This window comes from Pseudorasbora parva, chromosome 19, assembly GCF_024679245.1.
Source record: "Pseudorasbora parva isolate DD20220531a chromosome 19, ASM2467924v1, whole genome shotgun sequence".
In the NCBI taxonomy this organism is placed as follows: Eukaryota; Metazoa; Chordata; class Actinopteri; order Cypriniformes; family Gobionidae; genus Pseudorasbora; species Pseudorasbora parva.
In genome coordinates this window covers 26766385-26793647 of record NC_090190.1, presented here as the reverse complement: position 1 = coordinate 26793647, position 27263 = coordinate 26766385, and the positions used below count along the sequence as shown (strand labels likewise).

The window sequence follows — 27263 nt, the reverse complement described above, 5'->3', positions numbered from 1 at the left end:
GGCTCCTCGCTGGTGGTCTCCGTCGGGCTTGTTGAGCTGCATGGTAGCTGAAGTTTGCGCCAGGCTAGCGCCATCAGTGTCCAACGTGATGTTGGGATGTTCGGCTTCTCTTTTTAATTTTACTTGTTATTCTTTTTTTTCTTTTTTTTGTTATTTGTTCTCTTTGTTGCACTTTGAGATCCTTCAGAATGAAAAGTGCATTATAAATAAAATCTATTATTATTATCCTTACAATGTGTAGCCTAAGGAAGGACTCCTATATTTACGGCATTATCTTTAAGAAACTTTGTTATAATTAAATTATTTTAAGGACAGACACAATTTTTTCAATAAACCATTGTTGAATAAAAATAAACAAAGCAATTTGGGGAAATATTTATGCTTGTTCTTGTGCATTTATGAATTGTTGTGAATTTACAAATTGGATTTTGTAAATGTGAATTGTGCTGTGTATTTAGGAATTTTGATTTGTAAATGTATTATTTTTTAGGCTGATCTTGTGTTGGACTGAAAGGGGTCTAAAATCCAGTCATATTTTGAATGATCCTGCACTGAAAAATACCTTGGAAACACTTTTTGTTAGGGCTATGTTATGAGTTTTCATAATGGAATCACTGTGTTCTGCAGCTTGTTGACCTTGATGAATGATTTCAAGCTCGTACTGTATATGAGTCTCCATTTCCCTCTCTGCTCTCACATCACATTTTCTTGTGAATGATGTGCTTTTTATCTGCTAGCTGTGGAAGGTGTGTTGGTGCCCTGCATCTGCAGATTTAATTATAATTTTTGAAACATGTCAGTGAGGTTTGCAAGTTTCATGAGAAATTTATTGTTGAACTTATGAACTTTGTAACCCTCATTCTCAAGAAGATTCTGATCTCATCACACAATTCTTGAGATAATAAAATGTTTTTGTTCAATTTACTTATGTGGCAAGTAAATAATTGCTAAATAATTAATAAATACCCCCAGTTTGGGATCCACTGCCTTACACCTAGTGTGCTGTCTTTTTATGTTTATTGCTAGAAACTTCCATGAGGCAGAGAAAGCTTTTGAATCCAAGTGCTTCAGAATATAAGTCTGTCACTTCCTCTAATATTCACTCTCTCATGCACAGAACTTGCAAGGTGCCAGTTGGATTTGGCCGAGCTCTCGAGTTTAATCCAAAAACTTCACTGGCATGGAGGTGCCCTACCCATCACAAGCACTGACCTGGAACGTCGCATCAGCATACAGGTGAGGCTCCTTTTTTGTTAATTTGACACAGAATGGACATGAAATCTGCTATCTTTTGGCCACAGCCAGCTAATGCAAGTCAAATGCAAAATTAATGTGAGGTGAGCATTTGATGACAACAGCAGTATTAAATAATGAAGAGATAAACATGGTAATTATTTTTCAGAATCTTAGTCTTGAAAAGCCCAAAAAGAAGTCTGGAAAGCTCTGGGGTCACTCCCAAACTCTATCACGTATTGAATCGCTTGACTTAGTAAGTTCATCACGATTTTGTTCCTTGTTTGTGGTTATATAATAATTTGTATATTGTATTATATTTTGGTTGTTCTTACAGTGGGTCTCATTCACTACTAATTATTGTAGGGGAGTAGTAATAGGATTCACTTTATGACAAAAAGATTTATGGCTTTGACCTTTTGACCTTTTGCCCGATTGAACTTCCGGGGTCACGGTCATGGAGGGGTTTCCGGTATGATTTATGACGTGACCTTTTGACCTTCTGGGGGTAATGGGGATTACGGGTATAATTTATGACGTGCCCTTTGACCTTCCGGGGTTCATGGGGATTACCGGTATAATATATAATGTTTTGACAGATGGTTTTATCCTTTGAAGTGGGTATGATATATTTGTGACGGAAAGTTTTTATCCTTTGAAGAGGGTATAATATATGATGTTTTGAAGTCGTTAATAATGATAATATATGGTGTATTTTATCCTTTGAAGAGGGTATGATATATATTTGTGACGGAAAGTTTTATCCTTTGAAGTTCGGGCTATCAGGACCCTCCTCCTCCTCCTCCTCCTCCTCCTCCTCCTCCTCATTCCATACAATCTTGCTGTACTGTGAAAAAACTGTCAAGTGTATCTCTCACAAGCATTCTCTTCTTTTCAAATAATATAAACGAAAATCTACCCCGCAAAAGTTGAATGTTTATAAAATAGTTTAATAAAAACAATAATTAAAAAACCTAAACCAACCATTTTAGTTTTAAATAAAATGGAGTCACACAAATACCGCTCAGTTAAATGTTTATAGATTCGAAGTAAAAAAACACTACTTATAAAGCAATACAAGTTATGAAACGGTTCACACAAAATCATTTAGAGATATTATTTAGCAATATTTAGTGAACCTGCATCTAACATTCCACATCTTTTAAAAACAAAGTTCCCATACCATGTAGGCATCCTATTTCCTGAATGTCTCCCGAAGCAGCCTCTCTTACCCATGGGGTGGGGTGTGTGGGTGTGTATTCCTGACACCTTGTTGCCATCCGCTTCAGATCTCGCCTAATATATGGCACAATTCGTCCCTTTTGTAACGTACCTCATCTGTTGGAGTTGGACTATAAGGCCTCACAGGTCACGACACGCATTAAATGTTTATAGAGTTGAAGAAAAAACACACTGCTTATGAAGCAACGCAATGTATGAAACGGGTTCACAAAAATCATCTAGAGATATTATTTAGTAATATCATAATCATAATATTTAGAGAGTCTGCATCTAACTTTCCACATCTTTTAAAAAATAATTAAATAATACATTAATTAATATAATTTATAAGCTGTTTTGCTCATGGGTCAAATTTTGATCAGGGGAATACCTGAAACGCACACGCACACAAACACGGTAATTGGTTCTATAAAATTAACTTTTCTCTATTTTAAATGAATAAAAACAAATGTTACTAAAATTATTTGAACACTTTTAGTTATAGTTTTAGCAAAATATAATAATAAATATAAAAATAAATAAATATAAAAATACCTTTAATTTTTAGAGAGTTGAAGAAGATAAAAAGCAAATAGCTTAAGCCAAAACACCCTCCGATCCTCCCAGAGTACTCCACTATGAAATGAATGCTTCAGACCCCCCTTGGACGGGAGGGGTTAGAGCTGAGACTCTGTACATCATGTCACAGCACATGTTAAGTTTGTCTGCCAATGCCTTTCCAGAGCCAATATTTAGTTTGTACTAATTTTCTTTCAAAGTATAATCTTTAAAGTTTAAATGAGATCTAAATCCAATCTTTAAAGTTTAAATAAAGTCGTATCTTCTTTATCTACCTATGAGACAACCGTATAAGATCTGATGCCACATTGTAGGAATGATTTTCCTTAAATTCAACCTAAAGTATATTCTTACTAAAATCATCTGTTCAAAAACTTTACCTTGTTTAAAATGTAAAATCTTAGATCTTATTTCTACAAATATTCAAAGCAGGTCTTAAACTATTAACCTTGTATGAACCCCATGCTATGAAACACATCGACAAAGTTTGTCATCTGTGGTCAAAGACACTGCATAAGTAACGTTTAATTTTACTCGTCTTATGTCTAAGCACGATCTTTAAATAATAACTGGTCATATCTTATACTACTACTATGGTAGCTGTGATCTAGGATTGTAAGTCGCATATGATTTTTATTTTCTTTCGTCTTCCAAACTGGTCTTCATCAGTTTGGAAACATACCCTTTACATAAAATATACTATCAGTTATCTACTCAAAATGCATAGAATTTTGAAAATGTAATGCTCATGTATGTTGTTGAGACAGTTTGTCTGTTGGCCAGCATGAACAGACTTTGGGAGAGCGGATGACGCTAGGAGGGAGATTGCCCTTTGACCCCAACGATTTTGCAGGCCCTGCAAGGTAGTCATTCATTTCAGTTGTTATTCAACAAAATAGCACAGAGTGAATCTTTAACATTTAAAATTGTGCATAAAAACCTTACTATTAAACTTACATTTTAAGATGGTACATGTCCCATGGATCTATATTTTACTTTTCTTAGTTCTACAAAGTTTCAATATCAATTAAACTCCTAGTTGACAATAATGTTTGCTGCAATGCACTCAACTGTAAGATACACTACATATGTAAGATAGCAAAATAAAACACTGTATGACACTAGTTTAAAATTTGAAGAAAAAGTTTACCAAATGCATCTACATATCCGTTGTGTTCTGACACAAAGCCGTTAATTGGTACGTTTTGTTTTATAAAATGTACTTTTCCTATTTCTGCAAAGTTTCATGCTACTTTTACTAGCCTGATAAAAATGTAGTTAATACATTGTGAAACAAGACAATCACGCTACCAAATACATTTGATTTTAAGAAAAAGGGATGTTTTAAAATACAACTAAACAAGATTATTTTCTCTTTTGACACACTATTAGAAAAAATACTTTCTCTGTGATGTTGGAATAGGCCTAGGTCTTTTTAAAGTATCACATCAGGCATGTAACAATCATGCGGTACAATGATCCAGATGAAGCTTCTTATCAAACAAAGACAATTATATTTATCTTTCACTTGTGAATATTTGTACGCTACTATCACACTTGCCATTTTTAATTGTCTTTACTATTGCCTTACGCATCCCAATCCAGCTAAGTTATGCGTTATTTCAACTGTTTATGTCTTTTTCCTTTATTATTTTTGGCACAATTGAATCGATATCACTTATAGCTTGTCGTCATTGCTTCTTCCCTATACGGATACAATCCAAACATGTTCTTTGTAGGAATTATGTGGGACACAAAACTCTGCGTAAATTCAAGAGGCCTAGAGTAAGAAAGCAGTGACATTGTATAAGAAAAAATGTCCGCTTTATTGCGATACACATTTTTCCCCCATTGCCTATTCTTAGTCGTATGATCAAGATTACTGTTCACATTTTATTTGTCCGGCTGTATTTGTTTTTAGGTAAAGATTCCTATCTGGTCGTTGTCAGTGCAAGTTTGTGCAAATCATTTTAAGCATTTTTATTAAAATGTATGACTAAACTTATTTGTTTTCTTTTGACAAACCTACATTTCAAACGATTCACCTCCAATGTTCCACAACCACAGGGAAAACATTTTGTTTTGCAACACTCCTGAAACCTAATCTTAGTGAATTTTTCCCACCTAGAACACAAAACTTTGTTCATACCAAACAAGTACGTTTTACACATGTTGACTATTTAACTATTTTTGTAGGTATCATGACATTTTAGAGGAATTACTAAAAGATTAAAACACCAGAATCACAATGTTTGTTGATGATGTGATTGTCATATTTAGTTAAATTTCAGATGACCGTTTTGTTTGTTGAACTTTTTTGACAAAGGCTCTTCTTTGAGCACCATCAACATTATAGGAATAAATGAAAATTAAGAAATGACACGACAGTCTTTCTATTTGACAGTGTTTGACTAAAGTGATATTTCTTTTACTGTCACTAGTCTCAGTCTCATCTACGATGAGGAATCACATGAACCGTCACCGTGAAAAGTAAGTCTTGCTGTTCTACAGCTGAAACATATACGCCTGTTGCATTCATTAAAGTTTGCGCTTGTTAAACAAAGTTAGACTCCTCTTATAAAGGTTATAGACACATTTTGAACATTAGCCTTATACGCGTTTTATCCATGCACAAATCTCTATGTAATTCGAGAAGTACATTTACGAAAGTATCATTTTATAATCAATTTAGGAAAAAACATTCACAAGCAATTGTGAAAGTTTGTTATTTTGGATTTGTAAATAATGACTTTTACTACTCCACCAGATAGGCATGAGGTTTAGATGATTTTAAATGTGTGACCAAACTCTTCTTTTGACAAACCAACATTTCAAATTATGTAGCGAATCATTTCTTTCAACATCCCACTTGACATTAAAGATTGTGACATGTCGTCAACTATCATCGACATCTGACCCTGACGTACTACACATTGGTTGTAATAAACAAGATGTGCTAAAAATTCTGTCCGATTTGTTAGTGCGATAATACCGCATCAACATAACCCGTACCTGTTTTAAGTTATAGGTCAATTCAAGCATAATCTTTATGCAACAATTAGTACGCGTGCACAATTTACCACAAATGTTTACCGCGGATAAGATAAGAGACATTTAGCTATAATGAAATCATAATACAGAAATCCTTTCTTCTGATCTATTGTAAAAGTTTGTAAAGTAGATTTTTCCCTGCCAGTAGAGGACAGTTTTACATTTTGTTTCAAAGACTACCCTTTGAGCATAGTCAAACAGGCATAATACGGCATTAAAAAGAAAATTAAACTATGTTATTTTAGGGGGTCTGTCTGCATAATGCGTCAACATGAAAAGCGAGTCTCGTGTTCTTTGAAATATTACGTTTACCATCCACAGAACAGGGGTTAGAAGCCGTGACATGATTAATCTCACTGAGTGTGTTAAAGCGGCTGGTGTTTTATGGCTATCGAAAGCACCACATTCTTGTTAGTCACATCAAAGCCCCTACCTACTGAATTTAGTATTTAAAAAAGTTAGGAAACGGTCTGCAACTCTAGCGTTACAATGACTACTGAAACATCTTTGATGGGTGTAACACAGACAAGAAGTTCTGTTGAAACGGAAGAAAACCTTCCTTACGCACTACAGAAAAAACAGAGGATCCATTTGACCAAGTTTCTTCATGAAGATGAAGATTTTGTCAAACAGGAATTTCTGCTAGGTGACGTTTATATCGGGGGGTTTGTTTTTGACAAGACATCACACACGGTCAAACTCTACGCCATGGAATTTTTTGAAGAAGAACTTACATCGGAGACACCTTGTGTGCTTTCCCCCGCTAAAGACTGGTCATTTTTCTACAACCGTGTTTGGAGCGATCTTAATGGGGTTGCTAGTAAAACCTATTACATAAACAAATGGGATGGAGCAACGCCCAATGTGAGGTACAAGGTGACAAAGGACAGTAAGGAACCAAAGCCTGATGATTATGTACTCGTATCAACCTGCAGGAACAAAACCGCCTTAAGTTGCGTAAATGTTATGAGGAGGCCGAAATTCGAAATTCAAAGTATTGGCTTCAAAGCAGCAGTGATTCCGACTCTGATAATGACTTCCCAATTGCAGAGGACTACCCTTTCGAATGCTGTACAAAGAGTCTTGTCCTCTTGTGGAGTGACATGTCTATGTTGCACGCTACCTTTTCGCTAATAGACATGTTCTTTAAGCTGAGTTATATGTTGAATGATACTGAATGATCAATCAATCAATCAATCAGTATTGGCGTATTACATGGTTAAGTCCTTTGTATTGAAAATATTAATACGTTTCAGTAAAACCATGCAGTATTTTAGCAATTACATTGTAATTGTAATGTTCCTTGTTTTGTGTTACTTGACATTATCTTAGTTTTTTGTTTTGTTTATTTGGAACCAATTTCAATCCCCTCTATGTTACAGACTTAAAAACAGACTTAATCTGTTTTTACCACACATTAACACAATCCATGTTGGTTTCACACAATATCCAGTCATTTAAAATAATTCTAAAATGCATACATTTTCTGTTCATACATGCTTAGCCAATACCAAAAATCATGGTTTCTTCCGGTCTTATTTACAAATGCTTAAACAGTACGTCACAAATGAAGAGCTAATGGTCCAATCTTTAAATATAGTATAAAGCCTCTACTTCTGCAACAACAGCAGCATCTTGAATGTATTGGAATACCGTATAAAAGAAAGACCGAAACAACTGATAAGCATAGTAGATCTCTGAAATATTTTCTTAATTGTATTAAATATTTTAACAGCTTCTATGTTTGAAATCATTTAGGATGATTATTATTTACCTCCTAAAGAATCAGCGTTGCGAGCTGTCTAATACTGTTTGTAACAAGCTCAGACATTGTTCATAAAATAATCACAAATGATTGAACCTTTTATTTTTTAATAAACCGTTTTTGGACCTTGATACACTTAAGCTCTCTCCTAAAGTTGAAGAACAAGCTGCTCAAGCAAGCTCTTTGAAAAACAAGCTGCTTGGTTGACTTGTTTCTTTTTTTGTACTGTGAATGTTCATAGGCATTTATATGCCTTATTGACTTGCTTTTTTTCTTTACCCTGTGACATCTAAAATGTTCATTGTGTGCAACCTTTACACTTACGTTTCTATTAGTTGCATGTACTGCACATTATTTAATAATGAGGGTTGCCATCATTTGATAACTGTTTGAAAAAATATTTTTACATTTTAAACATTTCAGAATTTTATTTCAGGTTTTTGTTAGTTTAGAAGGCTTTCCAAGTGTTCTGATACTGAGATTACACTATTTATGCATATAACTGCTAGTTCCAATATCTGTTTAATATGTCATTGAACGCTGATGTTTATCATCACTCAAGCTGTTTAAACCTTTAAACTGATTTCAAGCATTATTATAACAGTAACATTTAATTATATTTAAAACAATTACCAGCATATCATAAAACAAGTAAAATGTATTTAAAAGAGCAAATTATTTTAAGTAATTACATTAATTACATCAGACTTGTAAGTAAAAAAAAAAAAATACTTTATATAACTTAACAGGACAAGTTACATTTAATTATTACTTTTAGCAAAAACTTGCCAAAATCTACATTTCAAAATGTAACCAATGGAATCAAAACACAGCAAAACAAATTCAAAATGTAATCATTCCGTCAAAACTCTATCAAAACACTAACTATTGATGTCATTATGAAAAGAACTACAGGTAGAACACAGTACAATAGGAATGCCATTGTTTTTGTATTGTTCATTTTAATTTTACTGTAAGCCATTCTACACATTCTCTCCTCCAACATAGGTTAGCAATAATTTTTCTTTACAAGTTATACAAGGATCAACAATTTTTTATTTTATTTAAAGAAACGATTCTTATTTAAAGAAGCAATAGAGTCCTATTTTTCCAAGTAATGGAAAGAAATTCTAGCCTGACAAGCCAGACCCACATCAAGATGTTTGGTCTGGAAACTCACCATTGACAGCTCAATCCGAGGGGCGGATAAACGGTTGTCTTTCAAACTCCCTCTGCACGCGATAGGATAGCGCTACACCAGCCAGACCAACGAAGGTGAAGCAGAGCTCGCTGACAGATTAAACATTCACCGTATCCGGTCGGCTAAACTCCGAACACATCTTCCCTTTTTAAGAATTACTTCAGTGCCGTTCTTTGTTCTTTTCTCAGAGAAAAGCTTAACTCCAAATCTTCCAGAGTCGCGGTCAAAGCTGATTCGACAGACCGCCGCCGTTTGCCCGTTTCTTTGTTTACTAGAAGCACGCAAACGCAACTCGGCCGTCGTCATTACCCCACAATCACCGTCCAGATTGTGAGGAATACAGCTCAGAAGGGTATTGAAAGTTGCTAGACAACACTTGCGGGCAGATTAAATTTGCTGCCGCTAGGGTGCGTCTAGATTTCTAGGCTAAAGAAATTCAACAATGATGTATAATTCTTTAGCCTACATGTTTTACAAGATAAAAATATTTCAGAGATATGCTACTTAAAATGTTTAAAAGTCGTTTCAGTCTTTGGTTTATACATTTTTTTGTCAATACATTGAGAACACAAGTCAAATTTATAAAATTTTTATTTGGCAAGTTTTTGCTCTAATATTTTTTTAATGTAAATTTCACAGATATGGAAATCTACTGAACTATGCGGAGTAAAATTGACAAAGTAATAATTAAATGTAACTTGTCCTGTTAAGTTATATAAAGTATTTTTTTTTCTTTATGTAGTTCATAAATTCTGATGTAATTAATGTAATTACTTAAAATAATTTGCTCTTTTAAATACATTTTACTTGTTTTATGATATGCTGGTAATTGTTTTAAATATAATTAAATGTTACTGTTATAATAATTCTTGAAATCAGTTTAAAGGTTTAAACAGCTTGAGTGATGATAAACATCAGCGTTCAATGACATATTAAACAGATATTGGAACTAGCAGTTATATGCATAAATAGTGTAATCTCAGTATCAGAACACTTGGAAAGCCTTCTAAACTAACAAAAACCTGAAATAAAATTCTGAAATGTTTAAAATGTAAAAATATTTTTTCAAAACAGTTATCAAATGATGGCAACCCTCATTATTAAATAATGTGCAGTACATGCAACTAATAGAAACGTAAGTGTAAAGGTTGCACACAATGAACATTTTAGATGTCACAGGGTAAAGAAAAAAAGCAAGTCAATAAGGCATATAAATGCCTATGAACATTCACAGTACAAAAAAAGAAACAAGTCAACCAAGCAGCTTGTTTTTCAAAGAGCTTGCTTGAGCAGCTTGTTCTTCAACTTTAGGAGAGAGCTTAAGTGTATCAAGGTCCAAAAACGGTTTATTAAAAAATAAAAGGTTCAATCATTTGTGATTATTTTATGAACAATGTCTGAGCTTGTTACAAACAGTATTAGACAGCTCGCAACGCTGATTCTTTAGGAGGTAAATAATAATCATCCTAAATGATTTCAAACATAGAAGCTGTTAAAATATTTAATACAATTAAGAAAATATTTCAGAGATCTACTATGCTTATCAGTTGTTTCGGTCTTTCTTTTATATGGTATTCCAATACATTCAAGATGCTGCTGTTGTTGCAGAAGTAGAGGCTTTATACTATATTTAAAGATTGGACCATTAGCTCTTCATTTGTGACGTACTGTTTAAGCATTTGTAAATAAGACCGGAAGAAACCATGATTTTTGGTATTGGCTAAGCATGTATGAACAGAAAATGTATGCATTTTAGAATTATTTTAAATGACTGGATATTGTGTGAAACCAACATGGATTGTGTTAATGTGTGGTAAAAACAGATTAAGTCTGTTTTTAAGTCTGTAACATAGAGGGGATTGAAATTGGTTCCAAATAAACAAAACAAAAAACTAAGATAATGTCAAGTAACACAAAACAAGGAACATTACAATTACAATGTAATTGCTAAAATACTGCATGGTTTTACTGAAACGTATTAATATTTTCAATACAAAGGACTTAACCATGTAATACGCCAATACTGATTGATTGATTGATTGATCATTCAGTATCATTCAACATATAACTCAGCTTAAAGAACATGTCTATTAGCGAAAAGGTAGCGTGCAACATAGACATGTCACTCCACAAGAGGACAAGACTCTTTGTACAGCATTCGAAAGGGTAGTCCTCTGCAATTGGGAAGTCATTATCAGAGTCGGAATCACTGCTGCTTTGAAGCCAATACTTTGAATTTCGAATTTCGGCCTCCTCATAACATTTACGCAACTTAAGGCGGTTTTGTTCCTGCAGGTTGATACGAGTACATAATCATCAGGCTTTGGTTCCTTACTGTCCTTTGTCACCTTGTACCTCACATTGGGCGTTGCTCCATCCCATTTGTTTATGTAATAGGTTTTACTAGCAACCCCATTAAGATCGCTCCAAACACGGTTGTAGAAAAATGACCAGTCTTTAGCGGGGGAAAGCACACAAGGTGTCTCCGATGTAAGTTCTTCTTCAAAAAATTCCATGGCGTAGAGTTTGACCGTGTGTGATGTCTTGTCAAAAACAAACCCCCCGATATAAACGTCACCTAGCAGAAATTCCTGTTTGACAAAATCTTCATCTTCATGAAGAAACTTGGTCAAATGGATCCTCTGTTTTTTCTGTAGTGCGTAAGGAAGGTTTTCTTCCGTTTCAACAGAACTTCTTGTCTGTGTTACACCCATCAAAGATGTTTCAGTAGTCATTGTAACGCTAGAGTTGCAGACAGTTTCCTAACTTTTTTAAATACTAAATTCAGTAGGTAGGGGCTTTGATGTGACTAACAAGAATGTGGTGCTTTCGATAGCCATAAAACACCAGCCGCTTTAACACACTCAGTGAGATTAATCATGTCACGGCTTCTAACCCCTGTTCTGTGGATGGTAAACGTAATATTTCAAAGAACACGAGACTCGCTTTTCATGTTGACGCATTATGCAGACAGACCCCCTAAAATAACATAGTTTAATTTTCTTTTTAATGCCGTATTATGCCTGTTTGACTATGCTCAAAGGGTAGTCTTTGAAACAAAATGTAAAACTGTCCTCTACTGGCAGGGAAAAATCTACTTTACAAACTTTTACAATAGATCAGAAGAAAGGATTTCTGTATTATGATTTCATTATAGCTAAATGTCTCTTATCTTATCCGCGGTAAACATTTGTGGTAAATTGTGCACGCGTACTAATTGTTGCATAAAGATTATGCTTGAATTGACCTATAACTTAAAACAGGTACGGGTTATGTTGATGCGGTATTATCGCACTAACAAATCGGACAGAATTTTTAGCACATCTTGTTTATTACAACCAATGTGTAGTACGTCAGGGTCAGATGTCGATGATAGTTGACGACATGTCACAATCTTTAATGTCAAGTGGGATGTTGAAAGAAATGATTCGCTACATAATTTGAAATGTTGGTTTGTCAAAAGAAGAGTTTGGTCACACATTTAAAATCATCTAAACCTCATGCCTATCTGGTGGAGTAGTGAAAGTCATTATTTACAAATCCAAAATAACAAACTTTCACAATTGCTTGTGAATGTTTTTTCCTAAATTGATTATAAAATGATACTTTCGTAAATGTACTTCTCGAATTACATAGAGATTTGTGCATGGATAAAACGCGTATAAGGCTAATGTTCAAAATGTGTCTATAACCTTTATAAGAGGAGTCTAACTTTGTTTAACAAGCGCAAACTTTAATGAATGCAACAGGCGTATATGTTTCAGCTGTAGAACAGCAAGACTTACTTTTCACGGTGACGGTTCATGTGATTCCTCATCGTAGATGAGACTGAGACTAGTGACAGTAAAAGAAATATCACTTTAGTCAAACACTGTCAAATAGAAAGACTGTCGTGTCATTTCTTAATTTTCATTTATTCCTATAATGTTGATGGTGCTCAAAGAAGAGCCTTTGTCAAAAAAGTTCAACAAACAAAACGGTCATCTGAAATTTAACTAAATATGACAATCACATCATCAACAAACATTGTGATTCTGGTGTTTTAATCTTTTAGTAATTCCTCTAAAATGTCATGATACCTACAAAAATAGTTAAATAGTCAACATGTGTAAAACGTACTTGTTTGGTATGAACAAAGTTTTGTGTTCTAGGTGGGAAAAATTCACTAAGATTAGGTTTCAGGAGTGTTGCAAAACAAAATGTTTTCCCTGTGGTTGTGGAACATTGGAGGTGAATCGTTTGAAATGTAGGTTTGTCAAAAGAAAACAAATAAGTTTAGTCATACATTTTAATAAAAATGCTTAAAATGATTTGCACAAACTTGCACTGACAACGACCAGATAGGAATCTTTACCTAAAAACAAATACAGCCGGACAAATAAAATGTGAACAGTAATCTTGATCATACGACTAAGAATAGGCAATGGGGGAAAAATGTGTATCGCAATAAAGCGGACATTTTTTCTTATACAATGTCACTGCTTTCTTACTCTAGGCCTCTTGAATTTACGCAGAGTTTTGTGTCCCACATAATTCCTACAAAGAACATGTTTGGATTGTATCCGTATAGGGAAGAAGCAATGACGACAAGCTATAAGTGATATCGATTCAATTGTGCCAAAAATAATAAAGGAAAAAGACGTAAACAATAGTAAAGACTATTAAAAATGGCAAGTGTGATACTAGCGTACAAATATTCACAAATGAAAGATAAATATAATTGTCTTTGTTTGATAAGAAGCTTCATCTGGATCATTGCACTGCATGATGGTTACATGCCTGATGTGATACTTTAAAAAGACCTAGGCCTATTCCAACATCACAGAGAAAGTATTTTTTCTAATAGTGTGTCAAAAGAGAAAATAATCTGGTTCAGTTGTATTTTAAAACATCCCTTTTTTGGTAGCATGATTGTCTTGTTTCACAATGTATTAACTACATTTTTATCAGGCTAGTAAAAGTAGCATGAAACTTTGCAGACATAGGAAAAGTACATTTTATAAAACAAAACGTACCAATTAACGGCTTTGTGTCAGAACACAACGGATATGTAGATGCATTTGGTAAACTTTTTCTTCAAATTTTAAACTAGTGTCATACAGTGTTTTATTTTGCTATCTTACATATGTAGTGTATCTTACAGTTGTGTGCATTGCAGCAAACATTATTGTCATCTAGGAGTTTAATTGATATTGAAACTTTGTAGAACTAAGAAAAGTAAAATATAGATCCATGGGACATGTACCATCTTTAAATGTAAGTTTAATAGTAAGGTTTTTATGCACAATTTTAAATGTTAAAGATTCACTCTGCGCTGTTTTGTGAATAACAACTGAAATGAATGACTACCTTGCAGGGCCTGCAAAATCATTGGGGTCAAAGGGCAATCTCCCTCCTAGCGTCATCCGCTCTCTCCAAAGTCTGTTCATGCTGTCCAACAGACAAACTGTCTCAAAAACATACATGAGCATTACATTTTCAAAATTCTATGCATTTTGAGTAGATAACTGATAGTATATTTTATGTAAAGGGTATGTTTCCAAACTGATGAAGACCAGTTTGGAAGACGAAAGAAAATAAAAATCATATGCGACTTACAATCCTAGATCACGGCTACCATAAAATGTTGGACTATTGTAGTAGTAGTATAAGATATGACCGGTTATTATTTAAAGATTGTGCTTAGACCTAAGACGAGTAAAATTAAACGTTACTAATGCTGTGTCTTTGACCACAGATGACAAACTTTGTCGATGTGTTTCATAGCATGGGGTTCATACAAGGTTAATCGTTTAAGACCTGATTTGAATATTTGTAGAAATAAGATCTAAGATTTTATATTTTAAAAAAGCTAAAGTTTTTTGAACACACGATTTTAGTAAGAATATACTTTAGGTTGAATTTAAGGAAAATCATTCCTACAATGTGGCATCAGATCTTATACGGATATCATAGCAAGATAAAGAACATATGACTTTATTTAAACTTTAAAGATTGGCTTTAGATCTCATTTAAACTTTAAAGATTATACTTTGAAAGAAAATTAGTACAAAGTAAATATTGGCTCTGGAAAGGCATTGGCAGACAAACTTAACATGTGCTGTGACATGATGCACAGAGTCTCAGCTCTAACCCCTCCCGTCCAGAGAGGGTCTGAAGCATTCGTTTCATAGTGGAGTACTCTGGGAGGATCGGAGGGTGTTTTGGCTTAAACTATTTGCTTTTTATCTTCTTCAACTCTCTAAAAATTAAAGGTATTTTTATATTTATTTATTTTTATATTTATTATTATTTTTTGCTAAAACTATAACTAAAAGTGTTCAAATAATTTGAGTAACATTTGTTTTTATTCATTTAAAATAGAGAAAAGTTAATTTTATAGAACCAATTACCGTGTGTGTGTGTGTGTGTGTGTGTGTGTGTGTGTGTGTGTGTGTGTGTGTGCGTGCGTTTCAGGTATTCCCCTGATCAAAATTTGACCCATGCGCAAAACAGCTTATAAATTATATTAATTAATTTGTTATTTAATTATTTTTTAAAAGATGTGGAAAGTTAGATGCAGACTCTCTAAATATTATGATTATGATATTACTAAATAATATCTCTAGATGATTTTTGTGAACATTGCGTTGCTTCATAAGCAGTGTGTTTTCTCTTCAACTCTATAAACATTTAATGCGTGTCGTGACCTGTGAGGCCTTATAGTCCAACTCCAACAGATGAGGTACGTTACAAAAGGGACGAATTGTGCCATATATTAGGCGAGATCTGAAGCGGATGGCAACAAGGTGTCAGGAATACACACCCACACACCCCAGCCCATGGGTAAGAGAGGCTGCTTCGGGAGACATTCAGGAAATAGGATGCCTACATGGTATGGGAACTTTGTTTTTAAAAGATGTGGAATGTTAGATGCAGGTTCACTAAATATTGCTAAATAATATCTCTAAATGATTTTGTGTGAACCGTTTCATACATTGTATTGCTTTATAAGTAGTGTTTTTTTACTTTGAATCACTTTTGATACAATTTGCTAATTTTTGTGACTCCATTTTATTTAAAACTAAAATGGTTGGTTTCGGTTTTTTTTTTAATTAAACTATTTTATAAACATTCAACTTTTGTGGGGTAGATTTTCGTTTATATTATTTTAAAAAACATATAAGACTTAACAGAGAAGGCTTGTGTGAGATACACTTCACAGTACAGCATGATAATATGGAATGAGGAGGAGGAGGAGGGTCCTGATAGCCCGAACTTCAAAGGATAAAACTTTCCGTCACAAATATATATCATACCCTCTTCAAAGGATAAAACTTTCCGTCACAAATATATATCATACCCTCTTCAAAGGATAAAAAACAACATATATTATCATTATTAACGACTTCATATATTATTAACGACTTCAAAAACATCATATATTATACCCTCTTCAAAGGATAAAAACTTTATCATACCCACTTCAAAGGATAAAAACATCTGTCAAAAACATTATATATTACACCGGTAATCCCCACCAACCCCGGAAGGTCAAAGGGCATGTCATAAATTATACCCGTAATCCCCATGAACCCCCGGAAGGTCAAAAGGTCACGTCATAAATCATACCGGAAACCCCTCCATGACCGTGACCCCGGAAGTTCAATCGGGCAAAAGGTCAAAAGGTCAAAGCCATAAATCTTTTTGTCATAAGCCGCATTATATTACTACTTAGGGGGTCCCCGACTAAGGATTTACACATTCGAATCAGAATTGTCGAATCTTTCTATAGTGTGTGTGATCTAGTCTATGTGTGTGTGTGAATGGATTGGGAAGGGCACGTCAGCTGGAGGGTAAAACTAGTTTTATTTTCCTTTACACACTGTGCACAGCAACAACAAACAAAACAACAAAAAAAGCGACCAAAACTGCCTGCCAACTGTCAGACAAACTGACAATGGATTTCTTATTTAGGTTTAAATAAAAGGTAATGTGGTGGATAAACATTAATTTATAACGTTTTCTCATAACATTTTAAAGCCGTGATCGATATACAGAACATTACACAAATGTGTAAAAGAACATTTTGATAAATAAACCTAAAAAAAACTTCATAGAGAGGAAAAGAACAATTTCATTGCGTTTACATGCACGTTCTTAAGCTGATTGTGCCTAAAAGGGGTCGCACACCGGCGAAGCTCAGCGCCGCCTCTCAGGTATCTCACGCCGGATGCGCACATTATATATGCACAAGCTCAATTTTGAACCTACTTCTGACAGAAGATCTGCACGATGGGTGTATCTTGTAGCACAGGGTGAAATAAGTATGTACATTTACGATTTAAGGGAAATATAGTATACATTTTATACAAATCCTTGAAGTGGCTCCGCAGGATTTTAAACAACTTCCTGAGTCGCCAAGGACAGGTGCCGAATGCCGCCAGTGTGTGTACACTCATTGAAAACAATGTGTTCGAATTTTAGAGGCGTGGCGCTAAGCTTCCGGTGTCCGGTGTGAAGTTAAAGTGGTAGCACACCGCATGCGAAGCTCAGCGCCGAGCCACATCTTTAAAATATTGAGCACCCCCATATTGCCAAAATGGTATGATCCTTGTTTCATAACACCCGCGAAGATTCTACTGTGAGATCGGTGGTCAAATACGGCTTCCACATATCAATGCATCAAAACTTCGACTATGCGGGGTCACCCCTAATTATTGCATGCAATCTCAAACAATTGTCATTCACTACATGTGTATGCATGTACATGTTCTTACTCTCATTAAAATAAATTGCTGATGTGTCCATATTATTCTAAATGAGGTAGTGTCCGCAATTAGCACAGCCAAACAATTTCCACACTCGTGCTGCATTCTATACTGGTGTTATGGTAATATTGCTGCAGCCAATCAATCAATCAATCAATCAATCAACTTTATTTATATAGCGCTTTTACAATCACGATTGTGTCAAAGCAGCTTCACAGTGTCAAACAGAATAATAGCCAAGGGTCCAAATCCTGAAAGTGCAATAGTATTTTAACAGCAGTATTATTGTACATTACTGTTATATGTATAAAATATAGTAAATATTCCCAGATAGCATGCATTACTCTTACTGGAAGTAGTTAGTCTGCATAAGTCATGTTTTAAAGGCCCACTGAAATCAAAATTGAATTTGTTTAGCTTTTAGTATGACTGTGTTAGCCTTAAAATTATGAATAAGGTGGTATGTTCCAAAACAATGACAAAATTTGCATTAAGAGATATAAGCATTCAAAATATACAGTCTCTCACTTCCATCAAAAAAGAATCACAGATTTTGATGACGTCATCGCAGACTTCACTTTCTCATCAAATCTTCTGTCCAATCAAAATGCTCTCTAGAATCTAAAGGCCGCCTCCTACGCTGCTGAAGCTGCGGCTTTAGTAAATGTGTGAACAAATTACTGATTAATTTCTACATGGTGAAAGGCACATAGTACACTATATTTGCGATAGGAAACGATTGAGTGTAAATATGCTTTCAGTTGAGGTGATTGAAGTCTGGTTTTATATTAGTTTCACACACCGCGGCAGCGCGAACACACCCACACACCAACGGCTTTGGTCTAAATTTAGACTACAGACGCAGCGCGGTTCAAATGTGCGAGTCGGCGCAGACAACAAACTTATCGAGCCCATTTGAATTCTGCACAGAATCAATGCAGCATTTTAAGGCGATATGGAGGAGATGATGGTTAGAGGAAACAAAATACAGAAAGGCTGTAGTCAAACTGTATATTAATGAAACGCTATTGGCTGTTTCAAAAAAGGGGAGGAGCTGCTAACAGCTGGAGCCGTTTCAGGGGAAATGACGTCAACACATTGAATAATGCGGCACGTTTCAAAGCACTTCAGTGGACCTTTAAGGCCACCAGTATTTGCAAAACCCTGGGCAATTTTGCTTAATGTCTACCTTAATTAGACTAACTTTAACCTTCATAACTTTGTGCCAATAATGTTTCAGTGTTTTTACCCTTCAGTGGTGTTTATTTCTGTGTGAAAACATGTTTACACAAATGTATACTTAAGCATGGTTGGTAAAAGAAACACATTCAGGCTTTGTCTTGCAGTATTATGTTCTGAACTACTGCTTCAGTTTCCTGTTAAACGCTTCCGTTTCCTTATAATAATTATATTTCCATCTCTGACTTTTGGAGCAGTTTTCTTCAAGCAATTTGGGCACATCAAGTGGTTTGGCTGCTTCCCTTCAGTCCATCCCTGATTATGTTTACTCCCAGCTATCCGCACCGGAGGTCTCCTCACAGGAAGGAAAGAAACTACAGACAGACATCTGTGACTTATGTGAAAGAGGTACATTGTTTCATTCCTTCTGTCACTACACCATTTTGCAGCAGCATTTAAAATTGTAGAGCAATTTTACATCTTTAGAGTTTACATCTCGTAATTCTGACCCCCCCCCCCCCCCACCCCACCCCCATGAACCCGTCTGAAAAAAATCAGAATTTCAAAATACAAACTTGCTATTGAGGGAAATGAGGCAGATTTGTGACTTTTTTCTCAAAACAACTTAACCCTTAAACCCTGAAATTTGACAAAACATATAAATTCGGTAGTAAAATCCATTTTTTTCCATCTTAAACTTCTGTCTAAATTCAGATCTTTTCTGTCTTTTAAAGACCTCGAAAGAGTTATACATTGTTTTATCTTGCTTGGATTACTGTAACTCTTTGTATATTGGTTTAACCCAGTCCTCTATTTCAAGGCTTCAGATGGTCCAAAATGCTGCAGCTAGGTTTTTAACTAAGGTTCGTAAATGAGAACACATTACTCCAGTATTAGCATATCTTAATTGGTTGCCAGTGCATTATAGAGTTGAATATTTTGATTTTATTGTTTGTTTTTAAGTCATTAAATGGTCTGGCACCTGCCTATTTGTCAGATCTTTTAAATGTAAATAAGTCAGTATGATGATTGCGATCCTCAGACAGTATTACACTGGCATATCCTAGAACAAGATTGAATTTGCGAGGTGACCGTGCGTTTTCAGTGGCCGGTCCCAGGATATGGTATAGTCTTTCATTATCTGTGAGGTCTGCATCATTGATATAGGAATTTAAATTACTTTTTACTTTTCTTACTTTTTAAATCTAGCATCCATTCATTATAACTCATGGTTTCTTTTTAAGCTCAAATTTAGTGATGCATTTAAAAAAAAAAAAAAGTTTATATTATTATTTTTATATATATATATATATATATATATATATATATATATATATATATATATATATATATATATATATATATATATATATATATATATATATATATATATATATATATATATACTTTTTTATGTTTATATTATTATTTATTATTTTTATTACTATTCTTTGTACAGCACAGGGTCAACTGTTGTGTTTATTTGTGCTTTATAAATAAATAAAATTAAATGAAATTAATTTTAATTTTGAAAATTGTCTTAAGATGTTGAAAAAGAGAATGAAATTTTATATTCATGCTGTTATTTACCACATTTTGGAAAATATGTATCTCCCAGGATACGTTGCTCTATTTGAGTATATAAAAAAAGGATTATCCACAGTATTGACAATGAGTGGTGTCTCAAGGTGAACTGGGCCTATAACTAGCCATTGTATTATTGCATATTCCGGGGTGACCGTTGTGGGGTGGGGGGCCCAGTAGATATCTTGGGACCTGGGCCCTTAGGGAAGACCCTTATAGAACATCCTGGCCTTTGGGCCCCCTGTACTTGTGTTAATTTTGTCAGTTTTTTATTTTTTTATTTTTTTAGTCTCAGTCTTAGTCCTGTGTCATGCTATCATATTTAGTCAAATTTGTCCTTTATTTTATTTTAGTCGACTAAATGTCTCAGCATTTTTGTCTAGTTTTCATCATGCTGCATTGATTATCCTGATTATTTTGCTCAATTATAACCACAAGGATGTTTGCCATTTGAGAGATTGTTGAGCATTTATTGAGCATTTATTGTTGCACTTTCACCGATAAGTACAAATCAAGAGAATGTCCACCCATACGCATGGTTGGTTTTACGTCATCTAGTTTAATGATTTATTATAGGCCATTTATCATATTGGCCTACCTGAAAAATAAGAATCTTCTCTAAAAATGTAAAAAAGTATAATTCAAAGAGTATAGGGTAAATTAAAGTTGATTGGGACACTTTTTTTCCCCAATTTCTCGTCATTTCAGTGGCAAAAATGTTCTGAATCATTTGATTTTTGTTAACTATCTCAAAAACAAAACAAAACAGAATACTCAAATATTTCGAGCTTCGATTCATTATTGAGATGCGCATGTGCAATGCATGATCGCGCCAGCACTAAGGCTATATTGTCTGCTATATTTGCTTATTAAATAAGAATAGAATCAAATATATTAAAAACATTGACTAAAATTAAGATACAATAATACAAATCTAAATATATTAATTCACATAAGTATGAAACAAAATTTAGTTTGACTTACCGGTCCGGTAACACTTTATAATAACGTTCAGTTGCAAGTCATTTGTAAGTCGTTAGTTAATGCGGAACTAATCACTTACAAAACATTCATAAATGATTATCAACTGATATGCTAACGTTTTATGAATATTTTGTAAATTCTGTTACAAGTCATTTACAAGTGATTAGTAAATGATTAATGATTTATGAAACATGACACTGCATTCATAAATGATTGAGTGATTTGTTAATTATTTTACTTATATTTAGTAGATTCAGTTATAAGTTATTTACAATTGATTAGGTAATGATGAACTAATGATTTACAAAACATGACAATGCATTTCATAAATGTTACTAAATTGTTACTTTTTTGTATATTTTGTAGATTCAGTTATAAATTATTTACAAGTTATTAGATAATGATAAACTAATCGTTTACAAATCATGATTATACATTCATAAATGATTATGTATAATATGCTAACAATTTGCAAATATGTGGTAAGTTATCTTTAAAAAATAGCATATCATAAAATAATCAAACAGATCCTTAGTAGATGGTTAAGTTACTAGTTATTATATTCTTAATCACTGAAATGTCAGTGTACCATTATATCAATAAACAATTGTTAATCATGAACAAATGATGATCAAACCATTAGTAGATAATGAATATATAATTTATTGATGCATCATTACATTTAAGCTGGTCTGTTAAAACCCACAAAATGCATTTATAAATGTATGCATTTATATTTTAAAGAATGATAAATTACTAGTTGTTAAATTAATAAACATTTTAGAATGACTTTAAGTCAGGGGATTGCAGTGTTAAGTTAAATCCTTTCACTCAATGGTGCAGACTTGTTCTGTGAGGGGTCTAGTGATAATGTGAACTGGTTTTACCCTTCCTGTTTTACACATAATTTGTAGATATTTCTCACCTATTACAAATGTGTCCATTGATTGCTACAACAAATGTAACTATAATCAGGTCATCAGGTGCACGTGTCAGAAGACAGTTGTCTTTACCCTCACCAGTCAGCATTTACATTAAAGTAAGTTACACACTACAAAGTGTTCATCACCTGTTAGAGATGTTGTAAACGCATGAATAAATCATTTACAAATCTTTATCACCCGTTACAAATGATCTGTACACGTATACAAGGCATTTACAATGCTTTCCGTGTCCCCTAATCTAAAGTGTAGACTATTCGTCACTGTGGATATTTCTCACCTATTACAAATGTGTCCATTGATTGCTACAACAAATGTAACGTTAAATGTGAAAATTAAATTCTGCTATTCCTCACCTGTTGCAATAGAATTGTGTAAATATGTAATTGATCTAATTACTGTAAGCATTTAACTCTTATTTGTCACATAACCAATCACTTCCCTAAACCTACCCGTTTGTGTTTTATATTTTAAAAAACAGGCAGATACGACTGCAGGAACAATTTATTCAAAAAGTACAATTATTCCAAGTGTCCCGAGGCCAAACGATTGGTTTGTGTGAAGTAAATCCCCAGAAGCGATCAGCAGCGTCGAGTTCATCCACCGGCCGATGATTTAATGATTAACACATTTCAAAATTTGCTGCCCGGAAGAAACGTCACGTCAGCTTTGACAGCATTGGCTGTCTTGTGACCAATTGCGTCATTACATCAAATTTGATTGTAAAATGCCATTGGCTCTCGTGTCATGTGACCAATTGCCATGTTAAAGAGTCAGGAGTATTATTTGAATTATAAATATAAGAAATATGCGTTCATAAAGGGATCATCATTTCAATGATGAAAACATTAAGATCAACTCTGTTCTTCACATAAAGATATCGTATGACTTGGAATGCAACATGAGCTATTACTTTTATACTGTTTTTCATCAGTTTTTGCAATAAAAGCCTATTTATATTTTATAAAATCATGTCTACTTTTACAAATGCAAAGAATTAAATGTGTCTTGATCTGATGCATGCAAAACACACAAAAAAGTAACATTTATGAAATGCATTGTCATGTTTTTTAAATCATTAGTTCATCATTAAAGCTACACTGTGTAACTTTTTTAGTTTATTCTTAGCTAAAAAACACTTAGTTCTTTCAAAAATATATGTGCTCATTAATATATATTTACTACTTACAAGTAATAGTAATCTCGTAAGTTTATAATATGCCATTGAAAATGCATACGGGTGAGGAGTTTGAATGCTGGTCGCCATGTTGCCCCTCCATCTTGAAAGTACATTAGCCAAAGAGGGACATATCCATAAATTCAAGCTTCACTGTTTGCGTTTTAACACTCGATGGCACCGTGTCCAATGTGAAGAGGGGGATTGCCATGTTAATCTTGGACTATATTTTGCCACCTTAGGAGTCAAAACAAAATCAGAATTGAGAGGAACAGAAACTATTATTCACTGGATGGTCATATACCTTTTTACCACTAGATGGGGGAAAATATCACAGAGTTAGCCTGACAAGCCAGACCCACATCAAGATGTTTGGTCTGGAAACTCACTATAGACGGGGCTCAATCCGAGGGGTGGGATAAACGGTTGTCTTTCAAACTCCCTCTGTACGCGATAGGATAGCGCTACCACCAACCAGAGCAACAAAGGTGAAACAGAGCTTGTTGATAGATTAAACATTCGCCGTATCCGGTCAGCAAAGCTCCTAACACATCTTCCCTTTTTAAGAATGACTTCAGTGCCGTTCTTTTCTCAGAGAAAAGCTTAACTCAAAGTCTTCCAGAATCGCGGTCAAAGCTGATTCGAAAGACCGCCGTTCGCCAGTTTCTGTATTTACTAGAAGCATGCAAACGCAACTCGGCCATCGTCATTATGGCCCCGCCCAACGACTCTATACACAATGTGATTGGTCCGGCAAGAGTTAAGGGACTACAGCTCAGAAGGGTATTGAGAGTTGCTAGACGACACTTGCGGGCAGATTAAATTTGCTGCCACTAGGGTGTGCGTCTAGATTTCTGTCTTATGTCTAAACAGTCTTGTGTAAAAAAATTTTTTTTGTTGCAGCATATTTAAACAACTTTTTGTTTTATATTCACAGACACTAACAAAATAAACGTACCTCACAATCAGCATTGCTCTTAGAAATAAACAGCTTTTCATGAGGTAAATTTTCACACATTTCAGAAAGGACTTCACAGAAGACAGACGAGAGTGTGCATCCTGTTTGTGTTCTTTATTTAGCAAAAACCACAACATTTTAGGTTTTATTTTGAGTTAACATAAAAAGTACACTATACGCTTTGTAAAGACATATTGATCATGTCTGTGAGCTCAAAAATGACGGCGTGTTTTAGGTTATTTTACAATGCCATGAGGAAAAATTGCCCCAAACTTTGGCAATATAGTGCGTTGCCAAAAGTGGGTACAGAAAGTATTCAGACGCCCTCAAATTATTCACTCTGTTACATTGCAGCCATTTGCTAAAATCATTTAAATTCATTTTTTTCTCTCATTAATGTACACACAGCACCCCATATTGAAACACACAATTGTTGACATTTTTGCAGATTTATTAAAAAGAAAAACTGAAATATCACATTGTCCTAAGTATTCAGACCTTTTGCTGTGACACTCGTATATTTAAAGTGTGCTGTCCATTTCTTCTGATCATCCTTGAAATGGTTCTACACCTTCATTTGAGTCCAGCTGTGTTTGTTTATATTGACTGGACTTGATTAGAAAAGCCACACACCTGTCTATATAAGACCTTACAGCTCCCAGTGCATGTCAGAGCAAATCATGAGGTCAAAGGAACTGCCTGAAGAGCTGAGAGACAGAATTGTGGCAAGACACAGATCTTGCCATGGTTACAAAAAAAAATTCTGCTGCACTTAAGGTTCCTAAGAGCACAGTGCTCCATAATCCTTAAATGGAAGATATTTGGGTGACCAGAACCTTTCCTAGAGCTGGCCATCCAGCCAAACTGAGGTATCGGGGGAGAAGAGCCTTGGTGAGAGAGGTAAAGAAGAACCCAAAAATCACTGTGGCTGAGCTCCAGAGATGCAGTCGGGAGATAGGAGAAAGTTGTAGAAAGTTAACCATCACTGCAGCCCTCCACTAGTCCAGTCAGTATCTGGTGTGACCACCATTTGCCTCCCGCAGTGCAAAGCATCTCCTTCGCAGTTGATCAATTTGTTGATTTGTTGCCTGTGGAATGTTCATATCAGGTCCACTCCTCTTCAATGGCTGTGTTAAGTTGCTAGATATTGGGAGGAACTGGAACTGGTATATGCTGTCATATACTCCAATCCAGGGCATCCCAAACATGCTCAATTGGGTGACATGTCTGGTGAGTATGCTGGCCATGCAAGAACTGGGATGTTTTCAGTTTCTAGGAATTGTGTAAAGATCCTTGTGACATGATGCCGTGAATTATCGTGCTGCAACATGATGGTCGTGAATGAATAGCACAACAGAAGGGTCTAAGGATTTCGCCACAATATCTCTGTGCGTTAATGGTTCCATCAGTAAAATGTACCTGTGTTTGTTCAGGGTCGTGCACAGGGGGGTTGCCCGGTGGCTAGAGCCCCTTTTCCCCTCATTGGCTAAGGTGCCCCTCAGAGGATTCCCATAAAAGTGATCTGTTCCGCTAAAAATCTACTTATTCTGCTAATCCGTTCCATGTTTTCCCGCTCGCTTAGCAGCGGTCTGTGGCTGTCCTCTCTCTGTGGAGGTATACAGGTCCTTCTTAAAAAAATGGCATATTGTGATAAAGTTCATTATTTTCCATAATGTAATGATAAATGAAACGTTCATATATTTTAGATTTATTGCACTCCAACTGATATATTTCAGGTCTTTTATTGTTTTAATACTGATGATTTTGGCATACAGCTCATGAAAACCCAAAATTCCTATCTCAAAAAATTAGCATATCATGAAAAGGTTCTCTAAACGAGCTATTAACCTAATCATCTGAATCAACTAATTAACTCTAAACACCTGCAAAAGATTCCTGAGGCTTTTAAAAACTCCCAGGCTGGTTCATTACTCAAAACCGCAATCATGGGTAAGACTGCCGAACTGACTGCTGTCCAGAAGGCCATCATTGACACCCTCAAGCGAGAGGGTAAGACGCAGAAAGACCTTTCTGAATGAATAGGCTGTTCCCAGAGTGCTGTATCAAGGCACCTTAGTGGGAAGTCTGTGGGATGGAAAAAGTGTGGCAAAAAACGTTGCACAACGAGAAGTGGTGACCGGACCTTGAGGAAGATTGAAGAAGGACCGATTCCAGACCTTGGGGGACCTGCGGAGAGCCGTCGTGTGCAGGAAATGGGCTACAGGTGCCGCATTCCCCAGGTCAAGCCACTTTTGAGCTACAGAGAAGCAGCACTTGACTGTTGCTCAGTACTTTTTTCGGATGAAAGCAAATTTTGCATGTCATTTGGAAATCAAGGTGCCAGAGTCTGGAGAAAGACTGGCGAGAAGGAAATACCAAATTGCCTGAAGTCCAGTGTCAAGTACCCACAGTCAGTGATGGTCTGGGGTGCCATGTCAGCTGCTGGTGTTGGTCCACTGTGTTTTATCAAGGGTAGGGTCAATGCAGCTAGCTATCAGGAGATTTCGGAGCACTTCATGCTTCCATCTGCTGAAAAGCTTTATGGAGATGATTTGGTTTTTCAGCCCGACCTGGCACCTGCTTACAGTGCCAAAACCACTGGTAAATGGTTTACTGACCATGGTATTCCTGTGCTCAATT

General features: G+C 35.0%; 1 protein-coding gene across 5 annotated transcripts in view; it reads left to right on the top strand.

Annotated features, from left to right (window-relative positions):
• Nucleotides 1-27263, top strand: part of LOC137048196 (oxysterol-binding protein-related protein 3-like) — a 159801-nt gene that overhangs the window by 23187 nt on the left and 109351 nt on the right. For 4 of the 5 annotated variants that reach the window (XM_067426239.1, XM_067426237.1, XM_067426238.1 and 1 more), the window contains exons 8-10: nucleotides 1118-1236; nucleotides 1403-1489; nucleotides 19237-19387. In XM_067426239.1, the coding sequence (XP_067282340.1) occupies nucleotides 1118-1236; nucleotides 1403-1489; nucleotides 19237-19387 (357 nt within the window). The remainder of the gene's footprint in view (nucleotides 1-1117; nucleotides 1237-1402; nucleotides 1490-19236; nucleotides 19388-27263) is intronic. The other variant, XM_067426240.1, reaches the window with a different exon arrangement.